Below are 17,575 nucleotides of genomic sequence, written 5' to 3' on the forward strand. Positions count from 1 at the left end.
GAAACATGTCGAGCTAAACTCGATTTAAGACGTGAGTTATCCGGTACAATATAATTTATTATCTATAATATAAAATATCTAGGTTATAGCAATTTAACGGCAATTTTCCCAAGCTGTGCCGTGCCTAATGCATTTTAAATTACAAATGGATTTTAAGGAGATCATTTATGACCAGGATAGTAAATTAGCAATTATACGACATAACTTTAATTTTACTTCCAACCTTGACTTATGTATCTGGTGCATTGAAATATTAAAATCAAAGTGCAATCAGCTGTCGTTCCACTTTGAATGCATACCAAGCTCTGTTTACCTTAGTGTACTAATCATAACAACTACACCGACGGTACAATCTAAACCTTGTCCCTTTAGATTCAGGTTATTTTTTTACATTACCACAATGTTTTATGGTATGCTGTAATAATGACACAGTGTTCTGAATAAGCGGTAACCCAAACATCCCATCATTTATTATTTTTAAAAGTAAAACGATGCCATAGACACTCGAACGTTAACACGAAACTTTTTGTGACCTATTTGAAAATCGCGCTGCAAACACTAGCACGTTCGCTGGTATATATTGACGGTTGGAAGTTCTCTCAATTCTGTTTATTTATGGTGTTAAACTTTTTGTAATTTAAAAAGGCCTATTGGACTTGCTACGCATTGGATTTAATAAGTTTTTGGTGAACCCGATTAAAATAAGCTGAATGATTCAGCATGAAAACCAATCACGTACCTGTTTTCTGTATGGTTTATGTGCCGTCTGAGTGTTTTAGTTCCTTACACGTTGGAAATGAACTTCAATTTCACAAAATGTTGTGCTAGTTCTCCGATTAGTTAGTTGCACTTCATTGCTTTCTCTGCTCTGTGTGTGCTTCAAAGTAAGGCTACCCTCTGACCTCCCAATTCGGTTCTGATTTTTTTTTGTTCTGTAAGATCATAATAGAAACCGAGTTCATTTTCAGACACCATACCGGCCAGGTAGAACATTGTGATCGGCGATACTGTAGATTGCTTGCTGTCCTGGCATCCTGCCGACCCGGGTACATTTTGTAGTTATTTTATTCTTACCTTCCGGTTTGAATTCGTAGGTCTACCGGCCTAAAACTCACCCTTGCCTTGGATCCAAACTGCTTTATTCGATTTTCAACTGTTTTAAAAATGATCAGAACATATTTTCAGCCAGTGACTTAAATAATTTTCTTTTCCACCATCGACATTCTAGAACTTGACGTCATGTGCCTGCCGGTTCTATTTTACGATGTCACAAAACATGTACGTGTACCTACTGCCCTAAGGTCAGCCAGTAATTACAAGGTTTTATGCTCTAGGCCGGGAATAGCGGGACGAAAATAGTCATTAACCTGATAGGCTTGTGGGTTATATTTCCGTCAGTTAATTATTTCTCGAGCGTCTTTAAAACGTAAACGCGCGATGCAGCAAATTTCTTCGGTTTCATTTTGTTCCTTTGTGATATTCTAAAGTTAGCAAAGCCCTATTTTTTCTCAAAGTCTAATCAGTTTGCAGCAGAACTCACTGAAAATGCGAAAATAAAATGTTGTTGCTTGAATGAATGAAGAAGAATGAAACGATACCTCATTTGTTACAATAGTACAGTAATTTTACACTATGGCGGGGCATTGAGAACTTTTACATGCAGAAGAAACGAAATCGTATATAAAGGGATCCACTAACAATCAATTTCTCGATGATTCCTTAGTCTCTGTAAGGAATGTCAAAATCACATGTGCAGCAAATAGGTCTCTGTATGCGATTCACATCGCTTCAATTCATAAAATACTCAAACGTTTTGACAATTTCAGGTTTACTCTATAAACGCGGCACGATGGTGGGTGCAACATGGCAGAAACTATGAACCATCCGTAGATACTATAGTAACACGATGCGCTTGCGCACTCGAGTGCATTCCGAAGCAGTCATGCATTAATATTTCATCGGGCGGCGGCGTTTGAGATTCAAGTGCTCTCGAGATCTAGAGCTCGAGTGACTTGCAATCGAGAGATTGTAGTTACCCATTGTTACATAGATGACTTGTTTGGGTCGCACACAGAAATCCTTTTATCCAAAAAGGGTTTATTTTTTATTTATTATTATCCTATCCACAGGAGAGACTTTTGTTTCCTTCTTTTTTTTGGGCGATTTGCTTTATACTTAGGTACTATTATTACATGAAAATTAAACTCTATAAACACGAGCTCTTATTTGATTATCTTTTACGGACGGACGGACGGACAGACAGACAGACAGTTCCGTTTTTGCCATTTTGGCTCCGGAACCCTAAAAATACGATGGCGTGCCTGAATTGCCTCCTCCTGAATCCTAAGATTTCGTGACGTTTTAATGACGTTAAGAAATTTTGGATGTTTTATGCAGTTTATTTTTTATGATCTCGTCCTTAGTGTTAGGTAATAATTTCTTGACAAACTGATTTCTTGACAATTTCATGACGTAACAACTTTTTAACCCCCAACGCAAAAAGGGATGTTATGAGTTTGACCGCTATGTGTGTCTGTGCGTCTGTCTGTCTGTGGCACCGTAGCTCTTAAACGGGTGGTCCGATTTGAATGCGGTTTTTTTTTATTTGAAAGCAGGTTTTCTAGCAATGGTTCTTAGATATGTTTTATGTAAATCGGTTCAGCTGTTTTTGAGATATTGAACTTTGAAGTCACAAAGTTTTTGAGAAATACTTATCTTTCACATGAGAACAAGCCCAGGGTTATAGTTTCTAGCAACCGTAAGAAAATGAAGTTTCTAAGTTCACACGTTCCAGATGACTGTCCTGTGGTTATTAATACTCAGAGGACTAATCTAACAAAACAAAAATTCTGGTCATGACTGGTTTAAAAATAAAACCATTTTTGATATCACTCCAGTAAACACAAACGTGATGATACTCATCTGTTGATATGGATCTAGTTTAAGTTTACTCCAATAGTAAAACTGTAAAAGTAGCGCCAAGTTCGAAAAAGATGTTTACACTGAAAAAAAAGATAGCTGAACTAGTTAGGCTACTTGACGTAATTTACTAATTAGGAACCAAAACAATGCTAATATTGCAAAACTGATTTTGTAAGACATCACCTAACTTTTAGCTCTAGTAGGCCTTAGTTTTTAGTCACTCAAGTTATGTTAGAAGCAACGTTTTTTTTGCTACTGTTAGCAAATCTTTTTTTTTTCAATAAGACATTTTATGAATTGTAGCAGTAGAGAATTCATTGCAAATTTTAAGAGAAGTGTAGCAATCTCACCGGGTGTTGTGAAAAACGCTCATTTCGAGGCTTAAAGACTCAAAGGCCGCAAAGACGGTTTCTTGCATCCATACGCATAAAATAAGCCAATTTAATTGTCAAGTACAGTAGAGTCTTTAAGACTCTGGAGTCTTAAGGGCTCGAGTCTTTAAGCCTCGAAAATGAGCGTTATCCACAACTCATCTCTTTATAAACTTTTATTTTTTAATTGGAATATCTGTTTATTAGATAGTTAGCTGGTCATGCTGTAACAGTGACCTTAGTAATCTTGAAATGACGTGCAATTTGGCATGTAAGAAAAGATTTTTTTCCGAACTTTGCCTTACATTGCAAGCAGACTTGCTTTCGTTGGCTAAGCATGCATGGCTACGTTGTGGTGTGTGCATTAAATATCAGGTTACTTTTAACCTGATTGTTAAAGTTACCTCACTATTTACTTTAGTACTTATTTATTATATAGTAGCAAGTGTTGTGGTGTAAACTTGATTACATTGTCTACGTCTAGTGCATCCAACCATACTGAAGCGACATTTCTTGTCATTCTCAAAAGCTAAAGTTTATTATGGAAATAGGTCGCACAAGGCTCTTTTACCTACCTACGTTTCTCAATATACATAACACATGCGAAGATCTTCGTTTTTGCCGCTCTCTCTCTCTCTTCTTCTTCAGTATTTCCCACCCAATGCTAAGTGTAGGCCTCCGGCAGTGCATGCCATTTCTCTCGCTATTGTGTCTTCCTTGTCCACTCCTTTCTGGCAATTTTAGCCATGCATCGGTCCATCATGTGAGTGGTTTACCGACATTTCTATGTTCTGTTCTAGGTCTCCTAATTGTTTTCGAGAACTTAGTGTTTAAAGCTTCAAATCATTAAAATTTATCTATTCTATGCCAATTACAACTGAGTATGGCAATTCATTATTTTTTTGCAGTCCGAAGATAATGTATCTCGTATCGGCTGTCAATTGTTTTAAGTCCTCGGCTGGTCCATTGTATCTGGTGATGAAACACACGAATGCCACGTGGTGTATGGTTTGTTACAAATTATAATATGATTTATAGGCTCAAACCACAGGTATAATAAGTATTTTGGGACGTCCCGAGTTACGAGTCGCCGTTTACGACGACGGTTTTAGACTCGGTTTACAGCCGAAGTTTTAACCGGACTCTTTAACGGCAGTCGTAAAATAAGGTAACAAAGTCAATTAGGTATTAGTTCATTAACGTTTAACTTGGGTTTTAAAACTTCGGTAGATTAAATAGACTCTAATCAAATAAAATTATAAAATACACAGCCTTTACCAACAGCTTTGCTCCCGTAATTTATTAATTCTGGCAATTGAATTAATATTCCGGGATTTTACAACTCCCATGGGAACCTCCAAAATACTCATACATTGTGATCTTTGCATTGTATGACAAACATTTTGACGACCGGATGGCCAAGTGGTTAGAGAACCTGACTACGAAGCTTGAGGTCCTGGGTTCGATTCCCGGCCGGGTTAGATATTTGTATGAATAATACGAATGTTTGTTCTCTGATCTGTTGGATGTTTAATATATATTTAAGAATGTATTTATCTCTATAAGTATGTTTATCTGTTGCCTAGTATCCATAGTACAAGCTTTGCTTAGTTTGGGACTAGGTCAATTGGTGTTCAAGTTACCCATGATATTTATTTAATTTATTTGTGCAACGGGAATATCAGGATAAAAAGTAGCCTGTGTTCCACCTACACCAAATACACCAAATTTCATCCAACTCCCTACCGTTTTAGCGTGAAGGAGTATTTTTTTCCGTTATTCCCGTACACGCACGAAATCACAAGGAGCTTGGTTCGATTCCCAAACCCAATTTTATTATTTTAACGTTTTCGATGTGATCATATCTCAGCAGAAATTTCAATGGTTGCTTTATCAAAGCAAACAGCAATGGCCACCTTGTGGCCACAAGCACTTTTTTTATTGTTACATGTGTGAAAAAAGCCGTGGTGGCCTAGTGGTTTGACCTATCGCCTCTCAAACAGAGGGTCGTGGGTTCAAACCCCGGCTCGCACCTCTGAGTTTTTCCAAATTCATGTGCGGAATTACATTTGAAATTTACCACGAGCTTTGCGGTGAAGGAAAACATCGTGAGGAACCCTGCACAAACCTGCGAAGCAATTCAATGGTGCGTGTGAAGTTCCCAATCCGCACTGGGCCCGCGTGGGAACTATAGCCCAAGCCCTCTTGTTCTGAGAGGAGGCCTGTGCCCAGCAGTGGGACGTATGTAGGCTGGGATGATGATGTGTGTTTTTGGTGGGATTATGTTCTCCATCAAACGAAAAAAAAAATGGTTTAGTCAGTGTAAATTGCAAATTTATTAAGTAAATTGTAGCCTTAACGAATAACGAATAAAGCTATTCACCGTGAAATCGATTTGAAATGAAGCTTATTATGAATGGGCGGCAACTTCAAAGCTATAGTAATTGCGTTGCATAGATCACGCGTTTAGCCCTAGGTCTCAAACATTAATGTTAAAATCTAGAAATGTATTTGTACGTAGATACGAGTATACAGCTTGAGATTAATATTATAATTTAGCATAAATTACTTTTTTTGGTCTAAGACCTGCCCAAAATCATGTGCCTTTTTTTAGTTTATTCAAATTCTTGTCGGTTAATCTCACGTGAGATCCTTTTCCTTTTTACCGACTTCAAAAAAGGAGAAGGTTATCAATTCGGCTGTATATTCGAGTATTTTCTTTTTATGTTTGTTACCTCAGAACTCCGTCATTTATGAACCGATTTGAATTTTTTTTTTGCGTTCGTCTAGGAATGTCTTTAATTAGGTCCCATAAGCACCAACTCAGGATCTGATGATTGGATCTTAAGGAACTCGAGGGAACTCTTCAAATGTTGTAGGGACACCTATAGTAAATTGGAACTTTACCTAAACTTGGAAGATTCCGTATAAAATACGAAATCCTTAGAAAAATATTGCTTAATGTTTTCGTAATGGCTACGGAACCCTATTTTGGGCGTGCCCGACACGCTCTTGGCTGGTTTTTTATATGAAAAAGCTGGCCAACGAGCATGCGGGTCACCTGATGGTAAGTGATCACCGCCGCCCCTGAACACCTACAGCATTATTAGGACTGCGGGTGCGTTGCCTGTCTAAAAGGGGGGCTAACGGTGGAGGGAGGAGGGGATTAAGGCTAGGGTACGTCGTTGTCTTGAAGTTGCAGTGCCTACCTGACTCTTCCATCATCAGACTTTGGATGCCATCCTTAATCAAAATACACCTTAAGACTATTTTAACAACTTCTCTCCAAACCTGAGAGCTTTAGCTTAGCTATCACAAATTCTCTATTCTACCTACACAATATTAATGACTTATGAATAAACTCTACATAAACTAAGACCTTTAAAGTTCTCGTGCCCCTATAATCTAACTGGGAACATTGGCAATAACTTACGACCATTTAGGTCGCCTTAGAAAGTCCGGCGCAGTGAGATCTAGATTCAGATCGTTTTAATAACGTCGTGAACACAGCATGTAGACTTCATGATGGTTGGCTGCTTTCCACCAGAGCGAGATACGCGAGGAATATGTTTTTCATGAACCAATGGGAACGCTTCATTTGCCTATCTTAGCACAGCGCATCTCTAGTGGAAACATTTGAGCGGAGCGAGGACAGATAAATAAAGCGTTTCTATCGTTTCATGAAAAACTCACCCACCACCACCCAAAGGTTGACTGGCAGAGATCCCTACGGGGATAAGTCCGCCTTTGTACTTAACACAACTTTTATTTATGTAACCTTTTTGTTTTTCCTTTTTGTACAATAAAGAGTATAAACAAACAAACAAACAAACTCATTCCTCGCACCGCACGCATCAAAGAAAGAAAGGTATATTTTGGCTCCATAAGTACCACCTAAAACTAAGACTAAAACTAGCACTAAAACTATGTTACTTGGTGGCACGACAGGATACCAAAAAGGGTCTCCACTCAGCATGTGTTGCCGCACATTATGTGCAGCAACGCTGGTTTTCTGTGGAGCCCAATTGTTAAATAAACATGTATGCATGAGCCAGCTGAAAACGAAACTCGAAACTCGAAGTTCGTGTCGTGCGGTCCCTCTGACACTCATACTATTTAATACGAGAGCGAGAGGGACGGTACGATACGAACTTCGAGTTTCGAGTTTCGTAGTAGCCCAGCTGTCCCTTTGCCCCAGTCAGACGAAGAAAAAAAACCATAGACAAGGAAGAAGTGACGTGGCTCAGTGTAAAAGATAATATAATACTGCTGTCTCATGATAATTCACGATCACACACGAACACGTCTTAGCACCTCTGGTGGAATCGCAGCCTTAGGTCTTAATTTAGAAACGATCGAGGAGGAAACTAATGGCAGACTAAGGCTAGATATTCTATTCAAATCGTTCCAATAACATGACCCTGCGGTGCTCGATCATCATCATCGATGATGGTTTCCTTCACCGTAAGCTCATGGTACATTTCAAATGTCAAAACCCAAAAGCTCAGAGATAGAAGCCGGAGCTCGAATCCACGACCTTCTGCTTGAGAGAGCATAGTCAAACTAAATCCTAACTAAAATTATAAATTCGAATGTATGTCTGTTTGATGGTTTGTTACGCTTTGAATTTTGATGAATCGTGATGAAATTTGATATACCTACAGATAGTACACGAGATCATAGGATGATTTTATCCCGGAAATTTGTATAGTTCTCGTGAGTGCGCGTGCGCGAAACTAAATCTTCGTAGACGGAGTCGCGGGAAACAACTATTTTACCGTGATTTCATTATAGTTACGGAGATAAAGCCATTTTGAAATGAAAATACACATCCTTCTTATTCCCTATCCCACTAAAATTTTGATAAATCCCTTCTTAACAACTCTATATCACCTTGAAAGAATATTAAATTATGTCCGCCGAATTTCAAATCTTTAATTCTACTCGTAGTAGTTTACCTTACTGGGCTGTACGTTGTCTGCTAGTTGGTCAGTCATGCATGCTGCCCTTTCATAGATCCAAGATTATTTAGGCCTATATCCATTTAAATCTCACTTGTTTTTAATTTACTTTACTTAATTTTTTTGAATTTACGTAAGTAATTGTTGTCATTTTTCTTTATTTCTTTCGGCAATCGCCCTTGCTGTTTTATCAAGTGGGGTGTATTTTACCAATGTCGATGTAGAGACATTCTACACACGAGGATACTTATCGGTTTATATAATTTTAATTTTGGGGGAGAAACAAACATGACACCTAAAACAAATAACATATGGACGAAGGGTGGATCGAAATATGTATGTACTAACAAAAACATAATATTAGACATTATTACTAGTTCTTTTTTATCGGAGGGAAATGGCAGAAAGTTAAGCATGCTAATATCAAAGAAAAAATATATATTCGCAAAAACAACAGACTTTGCTACATTATGATTCATGCATAATTAATATTCTTTTTTTGTTTCAGGTGTTCAAACAACCAAGAAATGTCCTAACGGCTTAGAAAATTGTGAAAATGTATACCAGTAGTATATCGCAGTGTTAGTGAGTTAGTGTGTAATTAGTGCTGAACAGTTAGTGAAACTTTGAAAATGGAAGCCTTGGAAAGGAGAGGGAAAGTGTTGGCGATCGCTGCCATCTTGTTCATAGTGTTTTGGTCACAGTGTAAGTATAAATTTGCCATTTTTTTTCACTCAAGCCTCCAAAAAGTTATGCGCTTTACCTAATAAATAGTAATAATTATCGCTGCCCATGGATAGTTGGATACCTACAGCACCATTGAGACTGCTGGTGAATTCGCCTTGTTAGAAAAATATATTCACCTTAGGCACTTATGGCCCAACTACTTCACAAAATTAAAAGTAAAAAAAAAATTAAAAAAAAAAGTGCTTAAAAATGGGTGTTTATTTAGTTATTATAAAGTAAATATTTACCATTCCCTTGATATTTCAATATCAATATCATTTCAATATCCGAATTATTCGTTTCAAATATTTCCCATTCCATTAAACGTAACGATGTAATATTGTAAAACACTCTCATGAAAGTGTCAATTTACGTTTCCAATACGTAATTTCCAATAAAAATACAGCGTTAAATGACTTGTAAAAATAAAACGACGTAAAATGTCAGCGATCGCTTTAGTCAAATGTCAACAACATTGCACACAATCCAGTTATATCTTGGGGCCAATTTTATTATAGACTAGGAGGCGATGTCGCTAAAATATATGTTTTAGAATTATGCACCTTAATTTTCAAAAACAGAACCCTTAAAGGATCACTCTGTTGTCTTTGTGTCTGTCCGTCCGTATGTCAAGACACTTTTGCTCGGGAATGCATGGAGTTATCAAGCTGAAATTGATATCAAATATTTAGGTCTGCTATCCCTTGGAGTAGTAAAAAAAGTTAAACTTGTAAATCAACGCAATCAAAAGATACAGTCATTATAAAAAGTTGTTTGCCTAGAAATATCCGGGGAATCAAAACCTATCTACAGAATACTTTTAGCTGACCTAGAAACTTGAAATTTGGCACGAAGGTAGCTGTTATTATACAAACAATAACAAAAAGTCTCAAAAGTCCATATTTAGTACGCCTGTTTGTCCATGTCAGTAGCCATCTATAACATAGCTAAAATAAATGTTGGCAACCAAAAATGAGTATTGAAACTTTTAAAATCTTTTCTTTTTTACGACATCGGCTCCTAGTGCATTGTCCTCTACCAATTCTAATAAAATTATGTATTTATACGGAAGTGCCTGTATTTTATGCGCTGATTTACACTACATTATGCAAAATTTTCATAAATTAATCTGTGATGGCCTTTCGGAACCAGAGGTTTAATGTTATTCCAATAAATGGCTGCAGATGTTACCTACTTGTAAATCAGTTTTGACTGTTTTGATTGATAAAGTCAGATTTATTAACGAGAACTAATGATTTGTGGCGGTTTTATGTTAAGTACATATTTAATGTAAATAACATTTAATTTGAATGAACGTTAAATTACTATAGGTAAAAAAAAACTCAAGATGATGATCTATAGGTAAAAAACTTAAGAAAGTTGACGTTCCATGTTCGAAAAATGACTTAAGTCCCCTATCAATTCTGTGCACTACTCCATACAACAGGTCAGTTTTTTACCTACATATAAGTAATTTTGTTTTTATTATAAGAGCAAGTGGGTCATCTGATGTGAAATTATCACTACCGCCCATATCTATTAATAACAACACAAAGACAACAACTCAAGGAGAGTCACAGGTCTTTTGCCGGCCTTTAAGAAAGCATAAGCCCTTTCCTTGAAAGCCGTGATGTCATAATGAGGGCTATCGTTTTTTGTCTCACTAGATGGCGCACTGTTGCGTGAGGTTTTTAAGTATGGCTTTCAAAGTCTGTTATTACGGGCGTGAAAACAAAGTGTAGATTAAAATTCATATTTAACACACCTTAAAACCGTACCATAAAAATATCGAGCATGCCACAGTGTTGCATAGTCCCCGTTTTGTTCGGAAAAAAGGGAGGACAAAGGTTTCCGAAAGACAAAACTGTCTCAAAACACAGACATTCATTGCCCCGGAACGCATATTTGCCATAATTAATTTCAGATAGTGCAAAATATTCACAAAATTATTCTAATTATAAATAAACCCGCGTAGCTCACCCAAAAACTATGAGATTTGACATTTCGGAGACCTCACGCTACGCTAGCGCCTCTAGTGGCGAATTCATGCGCGATAGCCCTCATTGTCTGGAAACACTGCTGACTTAACAAAATGCTGATTAAACAAAAATAATCCTTGCAAAACCCGGTCGCATTGTTACAATTAATGACCTGTATTAATATCTGCCACAGTAGAGCGTACAAAAATCTGACACGTCTTACCGGCCCCAAAAATAGACTCCTATCAGATTTTTATGCACACTTTGTTGTGCCAGATATTGCTATTGGTTACTGTACTTTTGTTCATCATCATCATCCCGGCACAGGCCTCCTCCCAGAATGAGGGTACTTAATCATGCTTAATACATGGCAGGCAAAGGCGTCGAGGGGCACAGCAACTCAACAAAGATGGTCTACGTGTGCCCGCCGCAGTTCATCCGACTCGGTCACAGCTGCTACTTCCTCAGCGAGAACAAGGCCACGTGGCAGAATGCACTTTTCGCCTGCAAGGTAAGTTTATTGTTAGACTCAGTTCGATTCAAAATCATTTAAAGCCAAACACAAAAAAACACACTGAAAAAGAGAACCAGCTTGGAGCATAGTTGCTACGATGCTTGCATTTCTCTTGGTTCATTAAAAAAAAAAAGAATTGACTCGCGATATTGCGAGAGTTACAATGAAAACAGAAGACGAGCAAACTTGGGAAAAAAATCAACGAGTCACAAAACGCCCCAAATTATCATAATCCTGGCGCTGGTCTGTCGATACTATCAGGTTAATACAGTGCAATCAATAGTACCGTTTACAAGAGCAACTTTTAACACACACAATTAACTAAAAAAAAAAAGTTTGCCATCCAGTCGAATAAAAAAAAAAAGAGTGTGATTGTCATAAAATAATTTCTTTAATTTTACAACTTGGGCAATTTGCACATTCCTTTTGCGACCGCACTCATCGTCAGTTATCGTATCGTTAATATCCAATAAATATGTTCGTATCGTTAATATCCAATAAATATGTTCTTACGCGCTTATTCGTAACGATTGTCATTAATTGATTTTCATGTCAGCTGCCTCTTCTAATTTGCGCAAAGAACATAAACAAGTGATGAGATATGACAAGTCAATTCAAGACTGAGGCGAGGCCACACCACTTTACTTTTACGGCCGGCTATAAATTCGAATGAAACTTTAACAGCCTCTAGTGTAAGCGAATTAGTATCGTCGCCGGGCAATTAGACGGGGCATTATTTTATTGCACGCTTACCTAATGTACGAGTGACTGCGAGACTGTAGTTGGGTCTTCTCTTAAAAGTTGTGTTGTTGTAAAATACTGAAATCATAAGCCGAATGCAGCCAAGGTTTTTTTCTTCATAAATCTCGTATTCGCAAGGAATAGCAGAGGCTTTTTAAGGTTCAGTGGCGTTTGATTTAAATGCTACGATACGTCTCTCATACTAGATGTGCTTTTTGCGACGGCACTTTACATTCACCTTTTGCTAGTTATCTACAGTCACCGGCAATAATATGGAACACAAAGCACTCAAAAACACCGGATATTCTCGGACCATATGAATAGTCGCGTCGCGTTAGGTATTTTTTTATGTTCTGTCCTATCAGATATTAATGACCGGGTGACTGTACTATTAGAAACGTTCCTGACCGATGTAGCGATAAATTACCATACAAACAGCTCGGAAATAGATCTGGTGCTGTGACATGTCTGTAATACGTAATGCTATGCTAATATCTCATTTTACGTTTCTTAGAAACGAAGCGGGACGTGGCGGGACGCAATTATCCTCGTGTGCAGAATTCGACGATGTAATACGATTACTGTGCTTTGTCTTATACGTGTTAATACAATCAGTGGAGGACAGAAAAATAGTTAGATCTTGTTGTCGACCTGTGACTTGAGTGCGTAAAACAAAAGACGATTGGGAGTGTTCAAATTAAGAATTCTTCAAATTGAACGAGAAATGGCCAGTAAGTGACCAGTCCATTGTTTAAGTAGACGTCTGGCCACTTTGTAAAGCAAATTTAAAAACCGAACAAGCAAATATTTAGGGTTTTTGTGACAGGCTAGTTGGCGCTACGCTAGTGTGAGGTCCGTTTGACAACTTTGACATTTGTGATTGGTTAGAAGGAAAGAAAAAAAGAAAGATTTATTTGGTTCCATCAGTATCACCACCGTACAGTAAAAAGACTAAGGGGCTGTTTCACCACCCATTGATTAGTTTTAACTGACTGTTAAATATGATGCCGTCTCCGTCTATTTGAACAAAACAAATAGAGACAGCATCACCTTTAACCGTCAGTTAACACTAATCAATGGATAGTGAAACAGCCCCTTAAACACTAAAACTAACAATAAAACTAAGCTATGTGGTGACACGACAGAACACCAAAAAAGCCTCCACTCAGCATGTGTTGCCACACGTAATGCAGCAACAAAAAATAAAAATATATAAATAGCTAAATGAGCCAATCGCAAGCAAGACTGTAACGTCAAAAGACCTCTCAATACTGACGCCATCTAGCGATAGTCTACTGAATATATATTTTTTTTAATTAGAAGATGACCTCTATAATTATATAGATTATGAATTATGTAGATGTGATGTATCGCAAACATTCTCAATAAACGACCATAGTGGAGTAGTTGACCATTACCTACAAACTGTCATGATTCCAAGTATCGGTGGAACAATCTATCTGTTTGTCAATTAACATACTCGTGGGTAAATGACTTCATTACTCACGCAGAATTTGCAATAAACAACATGTCTATAATTTACACTTTTATGTCACCTTTAAATGACACATAGTCACGCCCCCGTTAACATACAAATTATCGACTCAATTTGGGATGCACCAAAAATAATAATTTTTATTTTATTTTTGGAGAGAATACGATATTTTAAGATACTATTTTCATCGATTTTGAATTTGGATGAGTATTTAATTTTTTATATTTTTTTTACGAAATACGCTGGATGACGTCACAGTGAGACAGCCACGTTCCATTGCCTAGAAAAATTCAGGTCGTACATAACATTATCTGTGGCATTACAATGTGACAATAATAGAAGCACGGCTTAGGGTCCTAAATGAACCATGACAAATAGTTTTATTTATTTCTCTTCTTTTAGCTTCGATTATTCCTATGTCTGTTTAATGGTGTGATAGTCAATAGATATTTTTTATTGAAATCTGATATTTAAATTCTTTTATAGTTACTTGTAACGTCGTATAGTAATAATTTAATTTGTAAAAATACATTGGAAATACTCGTATATATTTCGGACTTTACGATAAATGACAACTGTTTAAAGCCGGGTGCGCATCATGTGATTAAAGTTCTATCTTTGTCACTCTTTGCTATTATAAGCAGGACAGCAACATTTCAAACTGTCAATTTGCTTTAGAGTGTAGACCTGCTTTATACCTGCCTTTGTGACGGGACACTACAGGGGTCAAATGAAGGTCATTACTTAAATTTTGTTTATTTAATTCAGTTTATTATATTTTTGGAATCTGATTTCTGAAAACACTTCACAAAGCCTATTTCTCCAAACGGTTTTCGATTTATTATACGTTGTCAAAATTGGGACATCCCATTTCGACTCAATGAATATTTAGATTAAATCCTGAAGAATCCTAAATGATGAAGTATGAATAAAATAATTCCCAAAAAAGTTTTTAACTTCTATAGAATTAAACACTGCGCCACCATCGCGTAATCGTAGCTGGGAATAAGTACTAATTAAGAGTATTTATGTAGAAATACCATTAAATGGTGAAAAATGTGCTGAATTTTAAATGCGACATTCTATAGTATTATGGTAATGCAGAGCTTTTTACCAATTCGATATTAACACAAATCGAATTTAAAAACTTACCCCTGTAAAGATAAACGCAACAATCTTCTGAAAATTTTAAATTCTAGACAACTAACTCTTACATCTATTTATAGATCAAAGTCCAACCCCGTCCTATTTCAGGAGCTACGATCAAAACTCAAAGGCTGACCCAGATCTTGCCTTAGACACGTCTTTAAGACATACTGTAATTGGGATATCGCTCCATTTCACATTCCATTTATAGCTCCAGTTAGTCGAATCCATTCCGGTTTCCATGCGGATCTGGAATGTACATAAACAAATATGTGCCGAACACATTTGTAATATGGCTGTCTTGTAAGTGGATCACACTATAGCTCAGATGTCACGTGTCACATGTTTTTTTTATTAAATAGCTGGCAAACAAGCATTTCCTGGTAAACATGTCATAATAACATTTAATTTGGGGTTTAAACAAAATGTTGTAGATTCATCATGTCATGAGTCCTCGTAGCGTCAAGTTCAGTAGCGACGAAAGCAACTTTTTTTTACTTAATCGTAAAAAATTAAACTGTTGCATGTCGTTTCATAAACATGGTAATGTCTAAATTTCACCTATCTTTTTTCTTTGATAAGGATACGAAATGAGGCGCCTACATTTGAGATTGTTTTCTAACAGGTCAGTTATTGAAAAGAGTCTATTTTTAATAGTCTACTAAAGAGTTATTATTTTGTTGATCAAAACTTGTGCGTTTGTATTCAGATGGTAGAGTCTAGAACAGGGGTGGCCAACCGGTCGATCGCAATTATTAGTCCAGTCGATCGTGGCAAGGCAAAAAATATAAATACTGACTATGCTGTTTCATTTAAGATTTCAAGAAGTATGTAATAGAAAATGATGAAATAAAAAAAAAATGAAAAAAAATATTCGGGACAAAAAATATAAATAATAGATACAGCAAAAAACATAATGATAATAAAATGAAATAAAATAAAATGAGAATACAAAATACAAAAAATAAATAAAAATAATTAAAAATACTTATTTTCTTGTGCCCGAAATGGGACTAAAATGCGGACTCCTTTGGTGGAGCCAGCGCTGGTCTTCCGGCGAGACCATAATAGGTAGATCGCATGGTGTTTTGTCAGTAAACGGTAGATCTTGGGTCTAATTGAGTTGGCCACCCTTGGTCTAGACTAGAACAACTGGCAAAATTCTTAAAATTATTTCACTAACTTTTACACAAAGCTACTGTTTACTTCTATCCTGAGAATATATAAAATTTGCGCAGGACATGGCATTTCGAGCAACAATTAGTACCTGATTATGGTGTGTCTACTGAGCCTATTTATTTAACCGTTCATTCACTTCGTTTTAAATTTAACAAATGATCATACATAATGTATTATGGCAATGGCATAATAATATGGTCACCTACACTCATTTAAATGGCACAGCCGTCAGATTTATCTAACTAAATTGACGTTGATGATTTGGACAATGATAAATGATGCCGGGTGCGAAATAATCGGTACTTAACAAGGTAGTTACATTTAAAATCAAAAGTAGCCCAGTTAATTACTCTCGCAATAACACACAAGTACAACACTACAATACTTATGATGGAAAAGATAGATGACATTTTAATAAAGTGATGTCTAACGTTTTTTGTTGTCCTGTTTCGGTGTCTATCTAATCTAATATCTAGAACATAATAATATAATTGTAAAAAAACAGTGTAACTTACGGAATAACCAATTACATTAATTAAATATTATTAAGATTAAAACATATACTTATTTGTAAACTAAAAATTGTACGTCACATAGGGACAAAACATGTGAAACTCTCTTTCTTTCATACCACAAAATATGTACCATGTTTTTATGCAAATAAATGATTTATGATTAATATTATAAATGCGAAAGTTTCTGTTTGTATGTTAGTCCGTCTTTCACGTCGAAACGGAGCGACGGATCGACGTGATTTTTGGCATAGAGATAGTTTATGGGCCCGAGAGTGACATAGGCTACTTTTTATCACTCATTGGGAACCTTCAAAAACTTTAAGAAATATCTAACCCACATTCAAGACAATAAAGGATTACCAATTCAATCAAACAACTACGAGTACTTCAGTTCCAACATCCAAACCTTACAATACAACGCTCCTACGTAACACTTACTTGCTCTCTTTCTGTCCAAAATAGAATCGAATAAATAATTTAGTTACAGACCACCGACGACGGCCACCGTTGTTTACTCACGGGTATGATACACATGTTATATATATAAAATGGTACACATTTCAACAATGCTACATATGCCTGACAGATTATTTCGTTAAATAAATCTGGGATGAAATGATTTGTGTTTCAGAATGTAGGTCTGCTTAATCTTTAAGCCCCTTAGAGTTGTTTTCATTGTAGCTAGCTTTGTTTGTATGATAAATAATAAAAAGTTAGTAAAATTTATGACATTTACACCCTTATGAAACCTGAGTTACGAAATTTCCGAAGACAGTGGCGCCCTAGTTTGATTTCTACACTTTTATGTCTTTTATATCTATGTATAGTCAACCAGGAAATTACTTTGCTTCTCGGGGCTGTTTCACCACCCATTGATTAATTTTATTTGACGGATAAATTTTATCCGTCAGATAAATTTAATCAATAGATGGTGAAACAGGGGGTAACTTTAACTAACAATTGTACCTACAGCCACAATATTACAGACCGAATTACTTCTTACTTACAAGGCAATGTGACATTAAG

At 36.5% G+C, this 17,575-nt stretch overlaps 1 protein-coding gene across 2 annotated transcripts in view; it reads left to right on the top strand.

Annotated features, from left to right (window-relative positions):
* The window catches only part of LOC141433568 (uncharacterized), a 162,106-nt gene that overhangs the window by 89,642 nt on the left and 54,889 nt on the right, over positions 1–17,575 (top strand). For both annotated transcript variants that reach the window (XM_074095669.1, XM_074095670.1), the window contains exons 2-3: positions 8,763–8,959; positions 11,334–11,470. In XM_074095669.1, the coding sequence (XP_073951770.1) occupies positions 8,887–8,959; positions 11,334–11,470 (210 nt within the window). In that variant the 5' untranslated portion in view covers positions 8,763–8,886. The remainder of the gene's footprint in view (positions 1–8,762; positions 8,960–11,333; positions 11,471–17,575) is intronic.

This window comes from Choristoneura fumiferana, chromosome 12 (assembly GCF_025370935.1).
Source record: "Choristoneura fumiferana chromosome 12, NRCan_CFum_1, whole genome shotgun sequence".
Lineage (NCBI taxonomy): Eukaryota > Metazoa > Arthropoda > Insecta > Lepidoptera > Tortricidae > Choristoneura > Choristoneura fumiferana.